The sequence below is a fragment of the Sabethes cyaneus genome, chromosome 2, assembly GCF_943734655.1.
Source record: "Sabethes cyaneus chromosome 2, idSabCyanKW18_F2, whole genome shotgun sequence".
NCBI lineage: Eukaryota > Metazoa > Arthropoda > Insecta > Diptera > Culicidae > Sabethes > Sabethes cyaneus.
The window spans coordinates 15,742,121-15,762,485 of record NC_071354.1 but is presented as its reverse complement, the minus strand read 5'-3'; the positions used below and the strand labels follow the sequence as shown (position 1 = coordinate 15,762,485).

The 20,365-nt window shown below is 37.7% G+C and overlaps 1 protein-coding gene across 1 annotated transcript in view; it reads left to right on the top strand.

Annotated features, from left to right (window-relative positions):
* The window catches only part of LOC128735135 (nephrin), a 103,835-nt gene that overhangs the window by 22,288 nt on the left and 61,182 nt on the right, over positions 1-20,365 (top strand). Inside the window, exons 3-6 of the mRNA XM_053829631.1 lie at positions 6,118-6,291; positions 9,360-9,650; positions 15,861-16,028; positions 17,701-17,832. Coding sequence (XP_053685606.1) covers positions 6,118-6,291; positions 9,360-9,650; positions 15,861-16,028; positions 17,701-17,832 — 765 coding nt within the window. The remainder of the gene's footprint in view (positions 1-6,117; positions 6,292-9,359; positions 9,651-15,860; positions 16,029-17,700; positions 17,833-20,365) is intronic.

Genomic DNA, 20,365 nt, shown 5'->3' with positions numbered 1-20,365 from the left:
CTCACCCCTTCAGTTGTCCAGCATCGGATGGACATAAACTTTAAAAAATATTTGTAATGGCCTTATTCGACTTTTGACTTTTCGTCTATACAATTTTTTTACCTTTTAACTTTTTTTTTGATTTTCCAACTTCTAAACTTATCGATTTTTCAACTTTCCGAATTTTTTACGTTTCAACTTTGCGACTTTTTGACTTTCCCAATTTTCGTGATTTCATTTTTACAACTTGTCGATTTTTGCCATTTGGATTTTGACGTTTCATTTTCAATTTACGACTAAACTTTCGATTTTTAACTTCCGACTTTCGCTTTTTGGCTTTTGACTTCTTACTTTTTACTGTTAGACTCATTCGACCTTATGAATATAAAAGTTTGCTTTAATTCTCCCATATTACATAAGAAAATCACAACAAGATCAAACTGTTTTATTCTTACGGCAAATTGACTTTTTGATTCTTTGATTTCTAAACTTTTCGAGTTTTCAACATTTCAACCATTCAACTTTCAACTTTTCGAATTTTCGACTCTCTACTTTTGTTTTTTGACTTTTTGATGTTTCGACATCTTTTCCATTGTGGACTCATCACTGCAACCAGTTTAGTTGATCTATTGTGATATCGCCCATTTGTTTGCTGTATGACCTGCACTGCATTTCTTTTTGCTATAATCGCTATTGAATGGGTGATATGCTTATTAAATTTTATGCGTGCTTATGTGTATTGGGCTTTACCCTTCCTTCAAAGATTGATCTACTTTACCCACTTATTACTCGCTGCCAGTACTATCCCCATATTATTGCCGTCCCTGGTGAGGACTCATTCGTACCTCTGACCAGTACACTCAACTATAGGAGGAACATTTGCACTGTCAAGAGGCGTCAGAGGGTAAATATAGTATTCAGCATGAAGGAAGGGTAAATGAGGGGCCTGAGAATGAACCCATGCTAAAGTCACTTGACAAGGAATGGCTTGATTCTACTAGGATTCGAACCCACGACCACTCGCTTGTCAAAGCAGACTCGATAACCTTGTGGTTACGGAGCCCCCCATTTTTTTCGACATTTCGATTTTTCGACTTACTGACTTTTCGATTTTATAGGTCTTCGTCTTTGCGATTTTTCGGTTTTTCGACTTTTCGACTACGATTTTTCAGTCTTTCAACCTTTTGTTTTGTTTGATTTTTCGACTACGAAGTATTCGATTTCTCCATTTGTTTAACCTTTTGATTTCACAGCTCTTCGACTATTCAACTTTCCAAGTTGATGAATTCTGACTTTTCGACATTTCGAATTCCGGCTTTGCGGGTTTTGACTTTTAAATATTACGGCTTTTCGATTTACCAACTTTTCGACTTACCGACTTTTCGACTTTCCAGTTTTGCAGTTTTTCGACTTTTAACTTGTCGACTTTTCGATTTTTCGACTTTTTGACTTTCGACTTATTGACTTTTCGGCTCTTCGACCTTTCGATTTTTTTTACTCTTTGGCTTTTTGATTTTTGAACTTCTAGAATTTCGACTGCTCGATTGTTTGAAGGTATGACATTAAAGTTTCAGAGATAGAAAAGTTTCAATTGGTCCAATTTTCCCATTTGAGTTTAGACGTTTCATTTTCAACGTTTAATTTTCGACTTTATTAAAATTGTTCGACTTTAGGCTTTCGGACTTTTCTACTTTCCGACTTTACGCCTTTTCGTCTCTTTGACTTTGACTCCGATTTTTTAACCTTTTTAGTCTTTCCGACTCTTCGACTGTTCGATTTTTCGATAATTTGAATTTTCGATTTTTTTGATTTTTTTACTTTGCGACTTTTCGATTTTTCGACTTCCCGACTTTGCGACATTCCGGCTCTTCGACCTTCTGATTTTTTGACTTCAATTTATTGGCTTTTTACCTTTTCGACTTTACTACTACACAAGTGAATTATTAATTTTTCGATTAGCTGAATGATTTGTCAACATTCGGCTTTTCGATTTTTTGGCTTTTAGAGTTTTAACTTTACTTTTCCACTTTTCGGCTGTTCGTTTATTTTACTCTTTGACTTTTCGATTTCTCAACTTTTGGACTTTCAACTTTTCGATTTTTTGGCATTCCGAATTTTTATCGTTTCGACTTTGCGGCTTTTTCACTTTTCCCGTTTTTGGTGACTTCATCTTTTCAACTTGTCGACTTTTGCCATCTGGGATTTAAATTTCATTTTTAACCTTCGATTTTAGACTCAATTTTCGATTTTTAATTTCCGATTGATTGTCGACTTTTGGCTTGAAATTAAAGAAAAGAAGAAAACTTTCTCCAACTTTGGACTTTTGGTTATTGACTTTAAACTTTTGCACTCTTCGACATAGTCGGCCAAAAGAGCTTACTTTATTTCCTCCATATTGCACGAAAAACGCAAAGCAATTTTTTTTTATTCATACAACTTTTCGATTCTTTGATTTTTCGACTTTTCAACATTTCGACTATTCGACTTTCAGCTTTTTGAATTTTCGACTCTTTGCTTTTAAATTTTTGATTGTTCGACTTTTGGCACGTCGATATCAAAACTTTATGACTCTTTGGTTCTTCGACTTTTGACATTTCGACAATCCGACTTTTTCAACTATTCAACTTTTTAACTTTTCGGCCTTTCGATTTTTTGATTTTTTGTCTTTTTGACTTTTCAACTTTCGAGTATTCGATAGAGCTTTTCCATTTTTTGACTTTCAGACTTTTCATCTCTTCGACTTTCAACATTTCGAATTTCGGTTTTATAACTTTTCATGATTTTAAGTTTTTCTATTTTCAAAATTCTCGATTTTTCGACTTACGACCTTTCGATTTTTCGACATTCCTACTTTTCGGCTTTTCGACTTTTTGATTTTTTTTTACTTTTCGCCTGTTCGACTCTTCGACGTTTTGATTTCTTTACTTTTTGGCTTTTTGATTTTCCAACTTCTGGACATTCGATATTTTGAGGTTTCGACTATTCCAATTTTCAAGTTTTCGAGCTTTAACGTTTCACTTTCAACGTTCGATTTTCGACTTTCGAACAATCAGATTTCAGGCTTTCCGACTTTTCTACTCTCCAGCTTTGTGATTTTTCGGCTCTTCGACTTTCCGATTTCCTAACTTTTTGTTTTTCTTACTTATCGCCTCTTCAACTTTTAGACTGTTCGACATTTCGATAGTATGAATTTGAATATTTTGACTTATTTGCTTTTCGACTTTTGGCTTTTACGACTTCCCGGCTTTCCAACTTCGGCTTCGGTTTTTTGACGTTTCGACTTGCCCACAGGGTTGCCACATGCACAGATTATTCTGTGTTTAACAGATATTTGAAAGAAATCGCCTGCACAGAATCTGTATGCATAGAATACAGATTTTAACCAAATTACACAGATTAAACAGATTTTTTAGCTTTTATGTGAGAGTGAAAGAGACGGAAATAGTCAGCCAAATGACTCTCTATCTCTTTCACTCTCATTGTTTTGCCTTGGACAGATTTTTGCACAGATATTTTTCCTCGCCGTAAAGATTGTCTGATTTTCCGAACAAAAATCACAGAATTATATGTGGCATCCCTGCTTGCCCACTACACAGTTGAATTATCAATCTTTCGATTTTCCACTTTATAATTATTCGACTTTTAACTTGAAATTTTCGAGATTATGACTTCCGAAGTAACACAGTTTTGGTACTTCTAGTTAATAATATTTGTAGCAATTATGTGGTTTCTATTGTAATTTTCATCTACAATCACTAACTAAGCAGTGAAAATAAACGAAAAGTTTCAAGATCCAATTACCCCACACATTTACTTCGCCTTGCTTCCTTTTACGAAAAAGGCAACAAAACCCCCCTGCTAACAAGTCGAAGATACGACGATTAAACCTATACCAATTTGATTTCTGTGCTTGGGAAGTACACCAGAATGCTAAACCACTCCTTTTGTCAACCGATTGTATCGTAGAAACATTTAACCTAGTCCAATTTGATGTCCTGAAAGTAAACAACTTTGTTAAAGTTCAAAACCACCCCTTTCTTCAACCGATTTTATCTTTAAACATTTAATCTAGTCCAATTTGATGTCCTGAAAGTGAAACGTCATAGAAAAGATACCGGTTATTCTTTCCTTTTGCCAGATTGTATCCATATACAGCAACAATTTGTTCGGAACTGTTGTCTTGCACTGAAACAAAGCTGAAGGGATATTTATGCATGTGACGTGACGCAGCAGATCTCAAAGCGAGGAAAATCAGCGACTGTCTTATCCGAGAATAGTTTTTGAGCGTTGTTCTTCTTCTTTTTCGAAAACAGACACTGAGGAAGCCTGCAAGTCGTAGGCGAAATACGTATCTGTCATTGAATAAAATACACATAGTAGAATTAAATTGGATAAGTTTTCTTATTTTTTATTTTTTTTTTAATTTTATTTTTTTTTAAGTTTTTGAGCGTTTCATTTGCTGCTTTGCGTCAGTTAGTTGCTTGTAATTCTTTACATACCTAGTTTCAATTGTATTGTTCTCAAGCATGCAAAAAACTGTAAAGTAGAGTGTCAAAAGGAACTAGAAGAATGCAGAGGACGTTAGATAATTGATATTTTAAATAGCTGTCCACATGTTACTTGTAATACAATTATACTTCAAATCAGTATATCACAATGAATGGTCCAATTTCGTAGAATGTTGGGTCATATGAAAGTAATATGAAGTAGACAGCCTTAAGTTGCTCGAATTTAAGACCATCGTAAATTATTACGTCATGGACGTTACGCTGGAGTAATTTTCTGAAACTAGGTCACACCATTCAATGAATGAGGAAGAAAACTTTTCTTCGATCTGACATAGGATCTTGGCTGGAGTCAGCTTGTTGCAGATCCAGTCCTCGATGTCTATGTCGAAAATCCCCCTAGAACAGACAATCCATTTGCTGTTTATGGTGTTGCTATAACAGACAACATACACATTGCTAGAGCCTCCCAACAATCGCTTGTTGCCGTACACTTCCCACGGAATACACGAGAGTTGAAAATTCAATCTAAAACGCTGACGTCAATCTGTAGAAGCTTTTTTTTTTCATAAAAAAGTCAATACAATGATGCACCTAAATTTCATTACCAAAACGTTGATCAATATAGACCTACTTCTTTCGGTTCTTTTCAGCTGCTGGGATGTCTACGTAGGAAGACTCCAGATAAAATAACCCTCAGCCGCACCGGGTCGATATCGGATCACATTCTTTGATTAATTTTTGAATACCCCAACAGCGAGTGTTGCAGGGAAGAAAAACTTGGAAATTTTCAGTTCATTCCGCATAAACGTTTACCTTTATTCCAAACAATCTATCCTTTTTCTTTTGTGTATCCACGTTACACTTTGCACCAGCTAGCAACAACGCAACGGGGAGCGAAAAAAAGGAAACTTCAAAAACCCGACAGCAGCAGCGGCAGAAGAATTCTTCCCTGTTCGCAGCAGCTACGTTCCTACGTGCCGGATGGATGATAGACATTTCAAGTCGGTCGTCCAAAGTTTACCAGCAAATAAAGCGTCTTCAATGACGAGTGGTATCGTCTTTCGATTTTATTGCCAACAGCCTACGGCAAAGAACAACATTCAGCTGAAAGAAAAACCAAACCCGGCCCATCTTTTTCGCATTCGTTTCCACCCCCTGGTTGCCTTGGTTGATCCCAACTTGACTAATACTACTAATACTGTGTTACTACTACCGACAAGCAGCTGAGCAACCCTCCCGAGTCGAGCGACAAGATAAACAGTCTACTCCCCTGCATTATATTATATTAAATTATTTCGTCATCATGAAACGGAGATGACTTTCTCTGTGTCTCGGTCAGTGATAGAAAGTTCAGCGGCCAGCACGCGTGGGTTGTGGATGATATTTTTTTAAGTTCACCAGACACCTGATCCTTAAGCGTCACCGGAACAAAAGCACGGTGGTCAAGACTCAAGAGAAATAATCCAAGGTGCTTACCCGAATCTCTCAATTTTCGGACTGATAAATTGACACACATTTAAAGAGAAGAAAATGAATCTCACTTCATTTAGCTTCGCCCATATCCCAAGTGGGATCACATCTGATATGATTTTACTCACGATTTTATCTTTCCTCCTCTTCTTCACAACAGATTCCATCGAGAACAAGGTCCTGGAAACCGAGGGCAAGCGATACACGGTGACGTCCCAGCTGCGGATAAAGCCCGGTTCGGACGATGACTACATGGAGTACACCTGCCAGGCCAAGCACAAGGCCCTCAGTCCGGACAAACCGATGCAGGCGACGGTGCAGCTTTCCGTGCTGTGTAAGTAGATTTCTATCGTCTCCCGCACACCCCATTATTGCATTGCATTGCAATCATCATCCTCCCCACCCCCGAACCCCTGCTCTTTAGATTATCGAACTTTGTAGCAGCATACATCCGGCTCTCTCGAGGCGGCGGCGACAGCATTTCCGGTATTCGTTCGGACCGTACTGAAACAAGCGGAGCTAGGGAAATTGTAATCCAATGGGAGGAGACGGGTTAGCCTTACATAATTAGTAGTTATTGGCTGGCGGGTTCTGCTGTTCCGGCTAATAGTGCTGAGTCACGGAGTTTTTTTTTCGCATTCTTTGAAGCTTTTACAAGGAGTAATTAAAATTAGAGGATGTAATTGTAACCGGGACAGTCAGCCGGTGGCAAAATGGTATAGTGCTTTTCTTTCTTTCTCTTTTTTTTCTGTTCCTTCGTGATTCCGAGCACGGCTTGTAGCGTGCAGTCGGTGGAAACAGGAAAGGAGGGAACTGTGATCCTTGTGTTGGTGTAAAATTGTATTACCCGCTAATCGGCAGGCAGCGTTCGCAGGGGCAGAGATGACCATTATCATGATTTGATAACAATTAGTGATGGCTTTTTTTAGAATGGCATTTTACAAGTCCTAATTGCTTGTAGTGAGTGTGTATTCTCAAGTCATAGATGTGAATGCATTCACGGATTGAATTGCATAGTGTTAAGTAGCATGAGGTTAAAGGTATTGTTTTCTTTTGGTTCTGGCTGTGTTATGTTTTCATCTGGTCCTTCAAAAACCATAATTTCTGCTTGAATCGAAAATGTCATAAACCAAGCAGCGTAGACATATGATAAACAAACTGCTTTGACACACTTATGATTTTGTTTTGGTGGAAATACTTTTGGTTTAGAGCCAAGCACTGCGCGAAAAACGTCCGCAATACGAGTAGAGGCACGAAAAAGTGATTCTACAGGCTGATAACGCTCTAAAACATTCAAATGGAAAAGTCTATTACACCCGCCATGCTCTCCAGATATTGGTTTGAATCTTGAAAACTCCAATTCTAAGTAAAGGACTAAAGTTGAATCCCCTACTGCCTAGTGCCTGTTTTCGACAATCTATCAGGAAAGAGAGAAACCACTAATAAGTTCTTCTCGATTTACTTACCATGGAAGGATTTCACACATTTTTGCGTTATTTTTTATTGCACATCACATCCGCCTGCAGCCTGCTATAGAAAAAAAAACGAAAACCCCTACCGCTCCTCGGTGCTGTATACCGTACTAACCTACTTCGGCTGGATTCCACTAATGCAACCCGTCACGAGCAGTTACGGCTGACTGTTTGCATGCACTTTCGTCGTGTCACTATAGGCAAGGACGACAACGAGCAAGAAAAAATTCGAAAATAGACGCAAGCAAGCAAGTGCAACGCATAGTACCAAAGCCGATCCTGAACCCAGCAGCAGCACATTTACGGCGATGAAATCCGTCAAGATTTCCACTGCACCACTACGGGGACGAAGATTTTCCTCCTGCGCGCAATCAAAATGGCACAACCCATTGTTGGGTGACGAGACGGCGGCAGGGGAGGGAATCCTGCACAAATAAGAAAACCGATTGAGTGGCTCTTAGTGGTTTTCAATAGTGTCAAGTCGTGTCGATTCTGGCCGTTCCAAGGCGTTCCCTCGTGTCCTAGTCTGTAGTACGGTGGTAGGGCGGTGTAGGGAATACGTGACCGAAGCCGATCGGAAGGGAAATTGCAACCAAACCCAACCTTCCTACTCAACCGAACGGCATCGGCGAACCGTGCTATTAGCGCGATAGACAAGCGCGATTTAATGGCTATTTGAGGGTTGCAAAGCAACACTGTAAATGAGATAAGTTTGTACGTGAAAGTTCGGCGAGGGCAGATTCGTGATCGGGTGCTGCTGCCACTGCTGCTGTTTGATGTGGTGGTTGAACGTAAAATCCTGTGGAAAGCAGGAGCATTTTCCTTTGACGTCGATTTCTTCACGTTGGTGGCCATCCTGGTCGTGGTCGTAGCGGTAGCAATAAATGTTGCATGATCCAAAATCCATGGCCAACAAGCACTAAACAGGCTATTGGGAGCAGACGTGATTTGCATCGTGGGGTTTTCCGCTCCCGGATGTCCGAGGCACGATAATCCAATTTATGGCTTTCTGCAGATAATCTGAAGAGTCCGTTTTGGGTTAAATGTTTCTTTTTCAATTCGAGAGTAGAATCGTGATTTGAATCCGCCGGGAGGGTGGCAACAATGTGCTGAAATGGCAATTTAATGCTTTTAAAGGCAACGACGATGGCACTGTTAATTCGAATGACCTAAGGTTCTTATCAAATCATCATAACAACCGATCGATTCACTTGGCGCCTTTGTGCAGCAGCCTAACAATGCCCAAAATAAACACTGCAGTAAAATGGTTTTATGCTCTTCGCTAGGCCATTAGGGCAAAGATGGTATAACTTCAATAAATAGCAAACATCTGGCTGCTTGCCAAAGAGTTTAGTAAAATTATTCCATCCGAAAGTGCGGCATGATCTCCTCGTTCCGGAGCGCTCTCTTGTTCATAGTCTATGGGCCGTAAGAAGCAAAGCCAATGTGACAGTACACTTATCATCAGACATGGTGCCGTAAAAAAGACTCGGCGAAAGTCAAGGCAGCAGCACCAGTAGCAGTGGAACAAAAACCGTGGCAAGATTCGTTTTTGTGCGAAAAGTTAAGAGCATAAATTTTATAACAATGCGATAAGAAATTAATTTCAAAATCACACTGCTTTGTGCCGAATAGAAGCACGATTGGACAGGAGTCGGTTCGCAGTACGATGGCGGCAGTCTTTATTTTATTAACTGCCAGGCACGCCGCAGGGCGCAAAGGAATTTCCCGCCCTCTCTCTCCCTCACATCGGGGTCGGGGATACGAGGCTGTTCGACGAAATTTTCACAACAAAAGAGCTCCAATTTGACACCTTCATACAATTTCGCCTGCTGAACGCTGAACCATCATCTCCGCTGTCACCGCATTCTCCGTCATAATTCTCTTTTGACAAATTTTAATTAAAATTGATTTATCGATTCCATTGCAGACCCACCGGGCGCACCGTACATCGAGGGTTACACCCAGGGCGAGACGCTTCGGCGAGGCCAAAGCGTGGAGCTGATCTGCCGCAGCCGCGGCGGCAATCCGCCGGCGCAGCTGATCTGGTACAAGAACGGCGTCCAGGTTCGGATGGCGTACCGAACGTCGGAGCGCCTGTCGGAGAACATCTACTCGTTCATCGCCGAAGCCGGCGACAACAAGGCCCGGCTGCGGTGCGAGGCGAACAACATCATGGCCAGCGCCCCGCTCAAGACGGAGGTGACGCTCAGCGTGTTGTGTAAGTATTTTGCGTAATTTTGAGCTTTTAATGACTACTTTTGGATATTGTCTGCCAATTTTACGGCTTGAATTTGTATTCTTGATAGTTTGGTGCAAGAATTTCTGGCACCAAACCATTCGTAGTCAAGGCATGGTTTAACAAACATACCAGTCATTGATGATTCCATTATCCTGGAAAATAATAGTTAATAGTTAGTTAATATTTTAACAGTTCAACACAAAAAATTAATAGAAAGACTCATAAACGACTCCAAAAGAACGCAAAACTATTACAAAAAAGATTCTAAAATGATACGAAACAAGTTTAGTCGATTTTTTGGCAAAATAAAACTAATACTTCAAATTATAACTGCGCCATTTTGAATCACACATATCTAAAAAAGTTACACAACCAAAATGACACAGAAACACTACTAAAATAATACCAATGTAACACTATAAAACCAAAAAAAGACAAATATAATACAAAAACGATACCGAAATATCCCAAAATCAATACAAAAATGACTCAACAAAAAAATACCAGTATAGTGGTTACCATTCATGTTCCTCAGGCCGAAAGCCCAGATTAATATCCCTGATCCACGAAGTCATGAATGAGCCAAGCTGTAATCAAATAAAAAAAAAACAAAAAAAAAAAAAAAAAAAACAAAAAGTGATAGAGAAGCCAGTTCAAAAATTACAAAAAATAAAGCAGATGTTACATAAAATTTAGGCAAAAATGATATTACAATACAAAAATGACTTCTAAACAATGCAACAAACAAAATGACAGCAAAAAGTTACAAAACTTAGCATTAACAGTATAGCTACTGTAAAATTACTTCAAAGTGACACACAAATAACATAAAAATGATGCAAAAACTGGTATAACAATAACAAAGAAATGACAAATATTACAAAAGTATCTAAAATTATAAAGAGATAAAAAAAAATATATCAAAACAACACCAAAATTGCACATATATAACAAAAATAACGCAATATTGAGACAAAAACAATACAAAAGGGCATCAAAATGATACAAAAATTATACACATACCACAATACAAAAAATAAAACAACAATGAAACAAAAAAAACCAAAAAGCGAAATAGAAATATATGAAAAGAACGCCAAAGAGACATAAAATTTATTCTGATGAGAACTGATACCAAAACGCAACAATAAATGATATAAAAATTGAACTACTCTAACATACAAACATACAGAAATAACACAGAAAGGATCGATATAAGCGTGACACCGTGCGACAAAAATGACATAAGCGATGACAGAAAAATAACTCAAAAAGATCCAAATATATATGATTCAAAAGTTACACAAATAACACAAGAATTATACAAAAACTCAAAAATAACAAAAATAAAAATAAAATAATTGCAATAAAACAAAAGAGATACAAAAATGAAAGAGAAACGATAAAAACAAAAAAGAAAATTACAGGCTTCATACAAAAATGACACAAAATAACAAAAAAAGTGATATTTAGTAACATATGTATATATTAATTAGAATACAAGAATGATAAACAAGATGGTACACAAAATACAAATTCGCATTACCGCAATGCCTTCCCTGTAAAAGCATCGATTTTGTAAAACCAGAATGGCTCATTGGAAGATAGATTGAGAGCTGTGAGTTCAACTCTCACCTTTGCTAAGTTTATATTTTTAGTTTGTTCAGTTCATCTAAATTTTCATTTTTCACATCAAACATTTACTCTTCCACAAGCAAAACAAAAGTAAAGCTGACTGCTTTAGAGCCATTAAAAAAAGTAGATAAAATGATATAAAAATGACACAAACCGCGACAGAAAACTGACTCAAAGATAAGACAAAAAATGATGCAAAAGAAACACAAATAACACAAAAATGAATGAAAAACATTCATGCCATTCCTGTTTCGAATTTCACTCAATTTTGTGTTTTTAGTGTTTCTTTTTTGTTTTTCTTATTTTTGAGCCAGTTTTCAACACATAAACATCCAACAAATAATGGGAAAATGGTATACAAAATAACATTAACGTTACTCAAAAATAAAATGCAAAAATGATGCAAAATATGATATTAAAATAAAGACAAAGTGATAAAAAAGGATTAGATATAATGAATAACATACAAAAATTTTGGAAAAATAGCAGAAAATGACAAAATACTATACATGAAAGTACCGGAACAGCTAGCAATGAATGTCAAGTGAAAACATAGTGAAAATTCAGAAATGGGAAAATAGTAAATTCAGATGGCAAGTGAAAGAGAAGAAAATCAAAAACAAAAATCAAATGAAAAATAGTACAGCAAAATAGTACGAAAGACGCAACAATGATGATTTGGTAAGAACGAAGAAATATTAAACGAAGCGCCGGCAAGGCGGTTACAGTGTTTTAAACCGTAAGAAATAGTTGAAAAAGCTATACTGAAGCTGCAAAGTATACTGAAACTAACCGTTCTACATTATCCAAATGCACTATTAAAGTGTCGCTAACCAAAATCAACAACGACAACTATACGGGCAAAACAGATTTAAACAACAACAAAAGATATCACATTCCAATAAAATATAAAACAGATACAAAAATTATGAACCAAATGATACAAAAAATACAAATATGATTCAAAAATCATACCAAAATGACACAAAAGTACAAAAATGGAACATAAATTACACAAAACATACGCGAAAATGCTTACAAATCACCATAACAATAACACGAAATGATGCAGAGATGTCATTAAAATGATCCAAATTACAGAAAAAGACACGATAGACATAATAGATCTAAAATGACATCAAAAGTAGAGCAAAAATATCACAAAAATGACTTCAAATTGATATAAAATGTTACAAAATGACGGTACAATGATACAATAACGGTACTAAAATGACACAATTGAAAAACAGATATAAAAAAGATCGAAAAATAATTTGCAGATAACAGGCAAGTTACTCCAAAATGGCACAAAAACAATACAAAAGCGATGCAAAAATAGGTGTTAAAGGAACATAATAATAATAGAAATAACAAACGTGTTATACTCAAATAAAAACTAAAAAGATAAGCAAAATCGTGCAAAAATAGATACAAATGAATAGGTAAAAATTAAGCAGTATTGAACGAAGCTTCGGCAAACTAAAACACTAGGAACAGTAGGAAATAGTTTCAAAAGGCAATAAGCCGAATATATAAAACAACATAAAAACATACAAATATACATGCAAATAGAAAACAGAAGAAGATACATAAATGATGAAACAAATGATACAAAAAATACAGATATGAACAAAAACTATACCGAAATGACACATAAAATGAAAAAAACAACGTATAAATTACACAAAAGACGCACAGACATGTTAGAAAAACCGCCATACTATGAATGTATGCTTTAGACTCTGTCGACTGTTAGTTTCGTAATTTTTATCGTACTTTTTTTTTGCCTTTTCAGTCTTTTGCGGAAATTAGAACTGGCTTTTTCAATTCACTCCGACGTTTCGACTATTTATTTAAGTCTTTTTCAAGGATAGCTACAACATTTTGTTATGTTAGTTTCAGTTATAAATGTCTTTTGTTTCGATTGTACCTACAGTTGTCTCAGTTCGTCGTTAAAAATCTTTTATTTTAAGAATGTATGTATGTATGTATGTATACCATGTATGTATGTATACCACCATCACTTCAAGGATTTACCTATGTATGAAAGAAGAATGACTGTAGAATCGAAATGGTTCACCGAGTAGCTTTCACGTATATGTTGTAAGAAGGGCCAAAAGGGGTTGGGTGGACTCAGAGGCAGTTACGCACATTTCACGGATAGATAAGAATCCCTTCCAATATAAACATCCGGTTACATGATCAACATGATTACGCCACACGCGTCCATCCTCCAGCCATTCATTTAACACCCCTGATTTCTTGAACATCATATGAATAGATAAATTAATATTAATTCATGTAAAATGAATAGAACAATCTCACCAGCAATCCTTCGAGTGAAAAAGATAATTGCGTCATTTGAGTTTCCATTAGTGCATCTAATATCTAATAATTAATTTAATTTTTCCTTTGATATCCATGTGCATTATTTAAATATGTTACAGCTAAAGTCTGTACAGTAGGTGCTTAATGAGCTAAAACGAAACAAATAATTAAAATAACATATTATACTTACCTGTTTACGGCCTTGGTCGCGTAGCTCAGTCATCTGCATCTGAAAATCTCGTGACATCGCACCTCCTAGCTTAGCTACTCAATACAGTATTACCGGGTATGGCCGCGTGGAGGCGCTAGGTAGGAGCTTGGGCTGGTAAAAGCTATGTTGGTCGCTTTCCCGTTTTCCTTTCCCATTTCATAACGAGTTAGAAAAACCGCCATCCTGCACCAAAATTATACAAATTATGATACAAGATGAAACCAAAATGACCCAATAATAACACGAAAACGACAACAAATGACACAATATAATGATAAGATGATACAATAATGGGACAAAAATGAAACTGATGACAAACACATGTAGAGAAGATCTAAAAATGATTAACAAATAGGATACAAATTACTCCGAAACGGCACAAAAAATACAAGTAATGCAAAAACGGCTGGAAAAGTAACAAAAATAACAGACGTGTCCATAAAAAGATAAAAAATTATAATAGTAAAACTACAGAAAAACTGTTAAATAACTCAAACTACAAAATCAATTGAAATATGATTAAAATTAAACAAAAATAACACAAAACTGACAGAAAACGGTACCGTATGACCTAAAAATAAAAAATAAGAAAACTTATCCAATATTGGATAAGTTTTCTTATTTTTTATTTTTAGGTTTCGTATTCTACTAAGACGCTCCAAAAACTTCAGGTACCGTATGAGTTTTAATATTGTTTTCTTTAATTTGTTATTAACTTTGTATTGAATTTTACCTAGTTGATCTGTTGATGTTGATTTTTCTTTTTCAATTTGCTACTGATTATGAGCAAATTTTGCTAATTTAAGATTAAGTTTTTTCAAAAGCGTTATAATTGTGCTTCAATTTTGCGCCATCTCGCTTGAATTGCACCCAATTTTATTTCAGTTTTTCCTAAAGTTTGCTGAAGGGTATTGTTTGAATTTAATCACAGTGAAGTGTAGCATATGAGCAACATTTTACTAATTCCTAAAGTTCCTCTGTTAGCTTTATAAGAAGCCGGTTTGACACTAAATTGAAAAAATTGAGAGAATAAAAAGAATACTGAAGCATAAATTGGGAGTGTCGGGTTTTAAATTAATACGACGTTTGGTACCCAACCAGCACTGTTGTTATAAGCTAGTTGTGGTAACCGATTAATGACGGATTTCAGTCAGAAATAGGTTGCAGCAACCAGAAGCGACAAAAGTGTGCTACTTGGGTACGTTCTTAATAAAATTGATGAACACTCAAAATTCTGAAAAAAATTGACAAAAACAAATCTATTCTTTAATTTTTGAACTAAACCCAAATCGACGTTAGTTGACTAAAACTCAAGACAAATTAACACTCCTATTCTATATTTCGAACGGATTGGTTTTTTAAACGAAAGTGGATGGTATTCTTCGTTCCGCCAGGAAAATCATATGGACAAAACAAATCGTTCGAAACAAGTCGAACAAAATAAGAGTCGTTCGAAATCAGGGTATGGGTGTAAGACGAAATCGAAATGATAAATAAAATAAACCTAATTTAGATGAAATAGCGATAGAAGCCATTAAAAATGCTGAGAAGAAAGCAAGAAGTCAAGAAAAATTGAGGTACAATTTTGATACAGGAAATTTATACAAAATATTATAAGCTTCAAATGACATTAAACTCAGTAGAAATACTTACAAAAAATATTAAAAACGAAAAAAATAATAATTTTAAGTTAAAATAAAATTGAGATAAAAAGTTTAACAAGTTAGAAAACAAAAACGATTAACATTTGAAAATGTTTTTCGGTAGACTAAAATTAAATCCAAATCAAAGCTACATTCCAGCAACACAATAAAACAAAACGGATATAATATGTTTGGTCAAAGCTTGGTGCCCCACGTCCTGCCAAGGTCCTGGACACGTCCAGTGGTGCAAACCAATATATTTCAATGACGACGACAACAACGACGACCCTAACAACTCAATTTCATCTAAAAATAACCCCCGTACCGAACGATCCCTCGTTAATAGAGTGCTCTCTTCCCACCTTCCTACAGTCGCACCGACACACGTCACCATTTCTGGCCCATCGGAGGCCCGCGTTGGCGATCGAGTTCCACTGCAGTGCCAAACCGCACCGTCCAATCCGCCGGCCGAGATCAAGTGGAGCGTCGGCGGTCATCAGGTGAAAAACGCCACCTCGCGAACAACCGAAAGCCCGGAAGGTAAGTTTTAGCCTGCGCCTCTACACGGCTACTATACGGCTCTGTTGTTGCTACTGCCTCCTGCGCTGCGTCGTTGCGTTGTGAGCTTCGTAATTAGCTTCGATGCCAATTTTCCCACTCATATCAGGGATGGAACCTACGCCACGTATGCCACGGATAAACAAAATAAACTCCTGCGGTATTCATTTTCGAAACTGAGCTGAACGGTCCCTGGACCTGGACCTTTTCGGTTGTCAACGTCGTCGTCGGTGCCGTGCCACGGAAAACACGGCCCCAGGGAAGCTGCAATCGGTTGGCTCGGATTCCGGCTCCATAGTTGCCATGGTTCTAAATCGAACGTACAAAGGCCTACCGATTTTGGCCGGTGGCTAGCGTAATTTATTTGATTGGATAGCTGTTTCTCATTACTCGCGTTTTTCAATTTATGCCAAACGATGATGGATTTATTCGGAAAATGCAAGCCGCCCGCTCGGCTAAGGTTGGTCGAGTTTCGAACCACAGTTGCATGCTTCAAATAGCTGATTTTTCATCAGCGGTAGATTGGCTAAACCCAAGGCACATGGCGTCAATTTATGAGATTTATGAGATTACGGTCGTTATATTAGCTCTTTGAAGCTCACTGCCAATGCGGTTGCGGCAACCACGATCGGTGATGCAATGCAATATCGGATGATTTGGCTGAATGTTGGGAATTTCAAATTTGTGCCATCCCCGCCGCGCCGGGTCTTGTTTAATCAAATAAGCCACAATAAATGAAATCCATCGTGGCCGCTCTTCTGGCAGCTATATTCCGTTCCGACATGAAATACAATAGATTAGCTCCCAAGATACGGCCGCTCCGCTCGCTCGGGTCGTTTGTTTCAGCATATTTGGCAAACTGTCACCGTAGTGATGGATTCCTGTCACGCAGCAGCAGCTGAAGTTATGTTGAAGCACTGCGACACAATTACAAAGGCAAACAGCAGATCCTCGCTACACGGCAGAGATACACGTCGGTGCCTGGTACGCGTTACTCTTGTTTAGAAAAGCAAACCGACTACCGAAAGCAAAAGGATACCATCTCTCAACCCCCCCGGCATATGCGGAGCCGCCATATGAGTCCCATTTGCAACAATAGAGTCTGTCAGCGTAAAATTTTATCGCACTGCCGTGTGCATTCCGCGCTTCGCATCGGTTGATGGCAACATGCGGCACAACCGCCACCGGATTCTGAATATAATAAAATATTTACTCAAATACATCACCCGAACCAGTCGGTCGGTCGGTCGGTCGGTCCGTCGGTATGACAACGAAACGGAACTTTGCAGTTCCGTGCGGATCCACGCACAACTGCGTGCGGTTCTCGGTTTCGAAATGTAGATGGCGGTAGCAGCAACAGTACCTAGTAGCATGTAGTGGCAAATTACTTGGGGTGGTCAAACACTCCAAAACCAATGATCTAATTTTCTATTTTTAATGTTGTGATTTAAGCTTAAATATTGGTTTTTGTTCGGAATTTCACAACCTATTTCGCGCATTCACAGGCGAAAACACACTTGGCAAGCGTGTGCGTGTCGAAAATATTGATTTAACCGATTTGTACTTCATCCAAAATTTAAACAAATGCAACAACAATAACAGCAACAGAAACTAACGCACAACCTCTTTTCACACTGTTTCACCCCATACGCAGGCGGTTGGATTACGACCTCCAACATTACGGCCCCAGTGGATACCAGCAAGCGCTCGCTGGTGGTCATCTGCCACGGACTGAACATGCAACTGACGGAGAATGTTGTATCGACCCACACCGTGAACATATTGCGTAAGCATTGCCCTATATGTATATTTTTTTTCGCTGTATTATTATTATTCTGTCTGTCGAGATGCAACTGCTGTATTTCGATCGTGTTTACATTCCTTTCGAGTCCTGTTCTGTCCTGTCCTCGTCCATTTCGTGCAATTTATAATGAACATCCTCTCCGGGCCCGGAGTTGTCAATTCGTTGCCATACATTCTATATAGAATGACAACAACGTTCCATTTCGTTCGACTCAGATTGATTGGTGCGTTCTTGCTTCTCGTTGTTACGTTGCGTTGGAACTGCAAAATATTGTGACTCTGAGTGAATTTCGTTCAAGCTACTTGCCATTCATTTATTAATATTCGAAAAATTCGTTGAAAGCTTTTATTCCTCATGGATTGAATACCGGCAACGTAAAAATTCAATTTCATCCAGTCTCATAACTAATGTTCCATAGTAAATATAACCCTTTTAATATAATCCCACTATTGATAGCAGAACTCTTCATTTTAGCCAAATTAGACTAAACAACACGCGTTTAATATTTCCAACTACTAAATTACCAATGGTTTTTGGCAAAAATTGACAAATCGGTTTAATTCCAGAAGCTCTACGATACGTTGTGTTTTTGGCAATCAAAAAATACGCTCAAAATCGTCGCTTTTATCTTTTATATTGACTGGGAAAAATTGCAGATCATTATGAAAGGTTTATCAGGATAATCGAAATCGAAAAATGCACTGCATAAAAGCTCAGAATAATTGACATACGTCCAGAGCTCCCGTAATCGCGGTTATAGTCCAATAATTTGCGTTGCCAAGAGGTGCGAGCGGGATTTTCTCTGCTTGCACTTAACGTGGTTCAGATTGATTAAATTTGGTTGATTAAAATATTGTAGAATGATCGAGAGTGTTTTTTTCTTAGATTAAACTGAATCATTTGATTGATTTGATTGATTTACAGCACTTCAATTTATGCTTCAATCTGGTTGCTACGAATTAGCTGCGAATTAGTCCACATTTAATAACTGTTATTTACCGGAGTCATACAACCGGTGTAAAGAAAAACATGACGATTTTTCCATCGATATTTGTTATTTTGGCCATGTTGTGATTCACTCAAACTTTGTTTACGTAGGAAGTTCCTAACAGCTTGACCCACTTTCTTTCTGTTCCAATTGCACGATACAAGGAAACTCTCCCTAATATTGTGTAAACATCCTGTTATGCACATAAGATAAACTTTCTAATAATAGTGTTAATATCAGGATGCCACATAAGCAAATGTATCAAAACTCCTCATACTTTTTATAAGAATTTGTTATGAACATTTTGTGCACTCCTATGAGAGTACTATTACATGGATTTGTAGCAGAACGCTTACTGACTTACTTCACTTTTTCGACAACAATCCGATTAACGAATCAGTGCCAAATTTAGGATCCTTCTCCATGTTTGTCGGTCTTAGGCTGCCGCTTTCTAATCATCCCTAACACCCGCTATTCTATCATCCTTGTCAACAGTGCCCATCCAACGGGTTGGGGTCTGCCTCGAAGCTGTCGGTTTTTTTTTTGCAGAATATTGTGTTTACTGATCACTCATCCGACATCCTTACCGCATGACCAGCCCACTGTAGCCCAGCGTGTTTTAGTCGCTTTTTTGGTACTTTTAGTTGCCGTGACTTATTTATAACCGAAATTAGTCGTTTGATCAGTTGCAATGATAACTCTACAACAACTGTGTCAGTAGGGAATTTACTTGGCATATTTCGTAACTCATGCGCCTGCTCCACACTCTTTATTCTAATTTACCTCCAAGAATTGATCGCAGGATCTTACGCTCAAAACGTTAAGAGCCCGTCGGTCCATCTTTTTCAACGTCCACCCCTACTAGCACAGTTGTTACAAACCAGTTGTAGCAACCGAGTAATTATTTTTAATTTTATGTAACCTAACTCGTTACAAGTATCCTAAATGTAACTGCTGTGCAACCTTTTCGTAACTCATGCGCCTCCTCCACACTCTTTATTCTAATTTACCTCCAAGAATTGATAACTATTATCAATTCTTGGACTAATTTCAGTCATAAATAAGTTGCTGCAACAAGAAGTGTCAAATCTGTGCTACTTGGGACGTTTCATGGCCTTAGAGTACCAGGAGAATTAGTAACTTATAGAGCGCGAGTTTCGTACGGAATTGCAGACATGGACCGAAGTTCCATGGTTGAGTACGTAATTCATAAAGACTCTATTGGCAGCTGCTATCCACCTTTTTACTTTACGGCTCACATCGTTGTCACATCACTAACAATAGACAAATTAATCGACCACTTCAAAAGTATCTCCAACTCCACCACAGTTCCCACACAGTTGGGCTATCATGCACTCTACCAGCCATCCTAGACTTCGCTTTGTCAGAGTTTATAATAATCCCTATCTTCGCAGTTTCTTCCCTAAGATGCGTGTACGCCTCTTCCATAGCTCTACGGTTAACACCGTTGATAGAAATGTCGTCCGCGAACTTTGAGAACATTTATCGGGCTAATCAGTTTAGTCA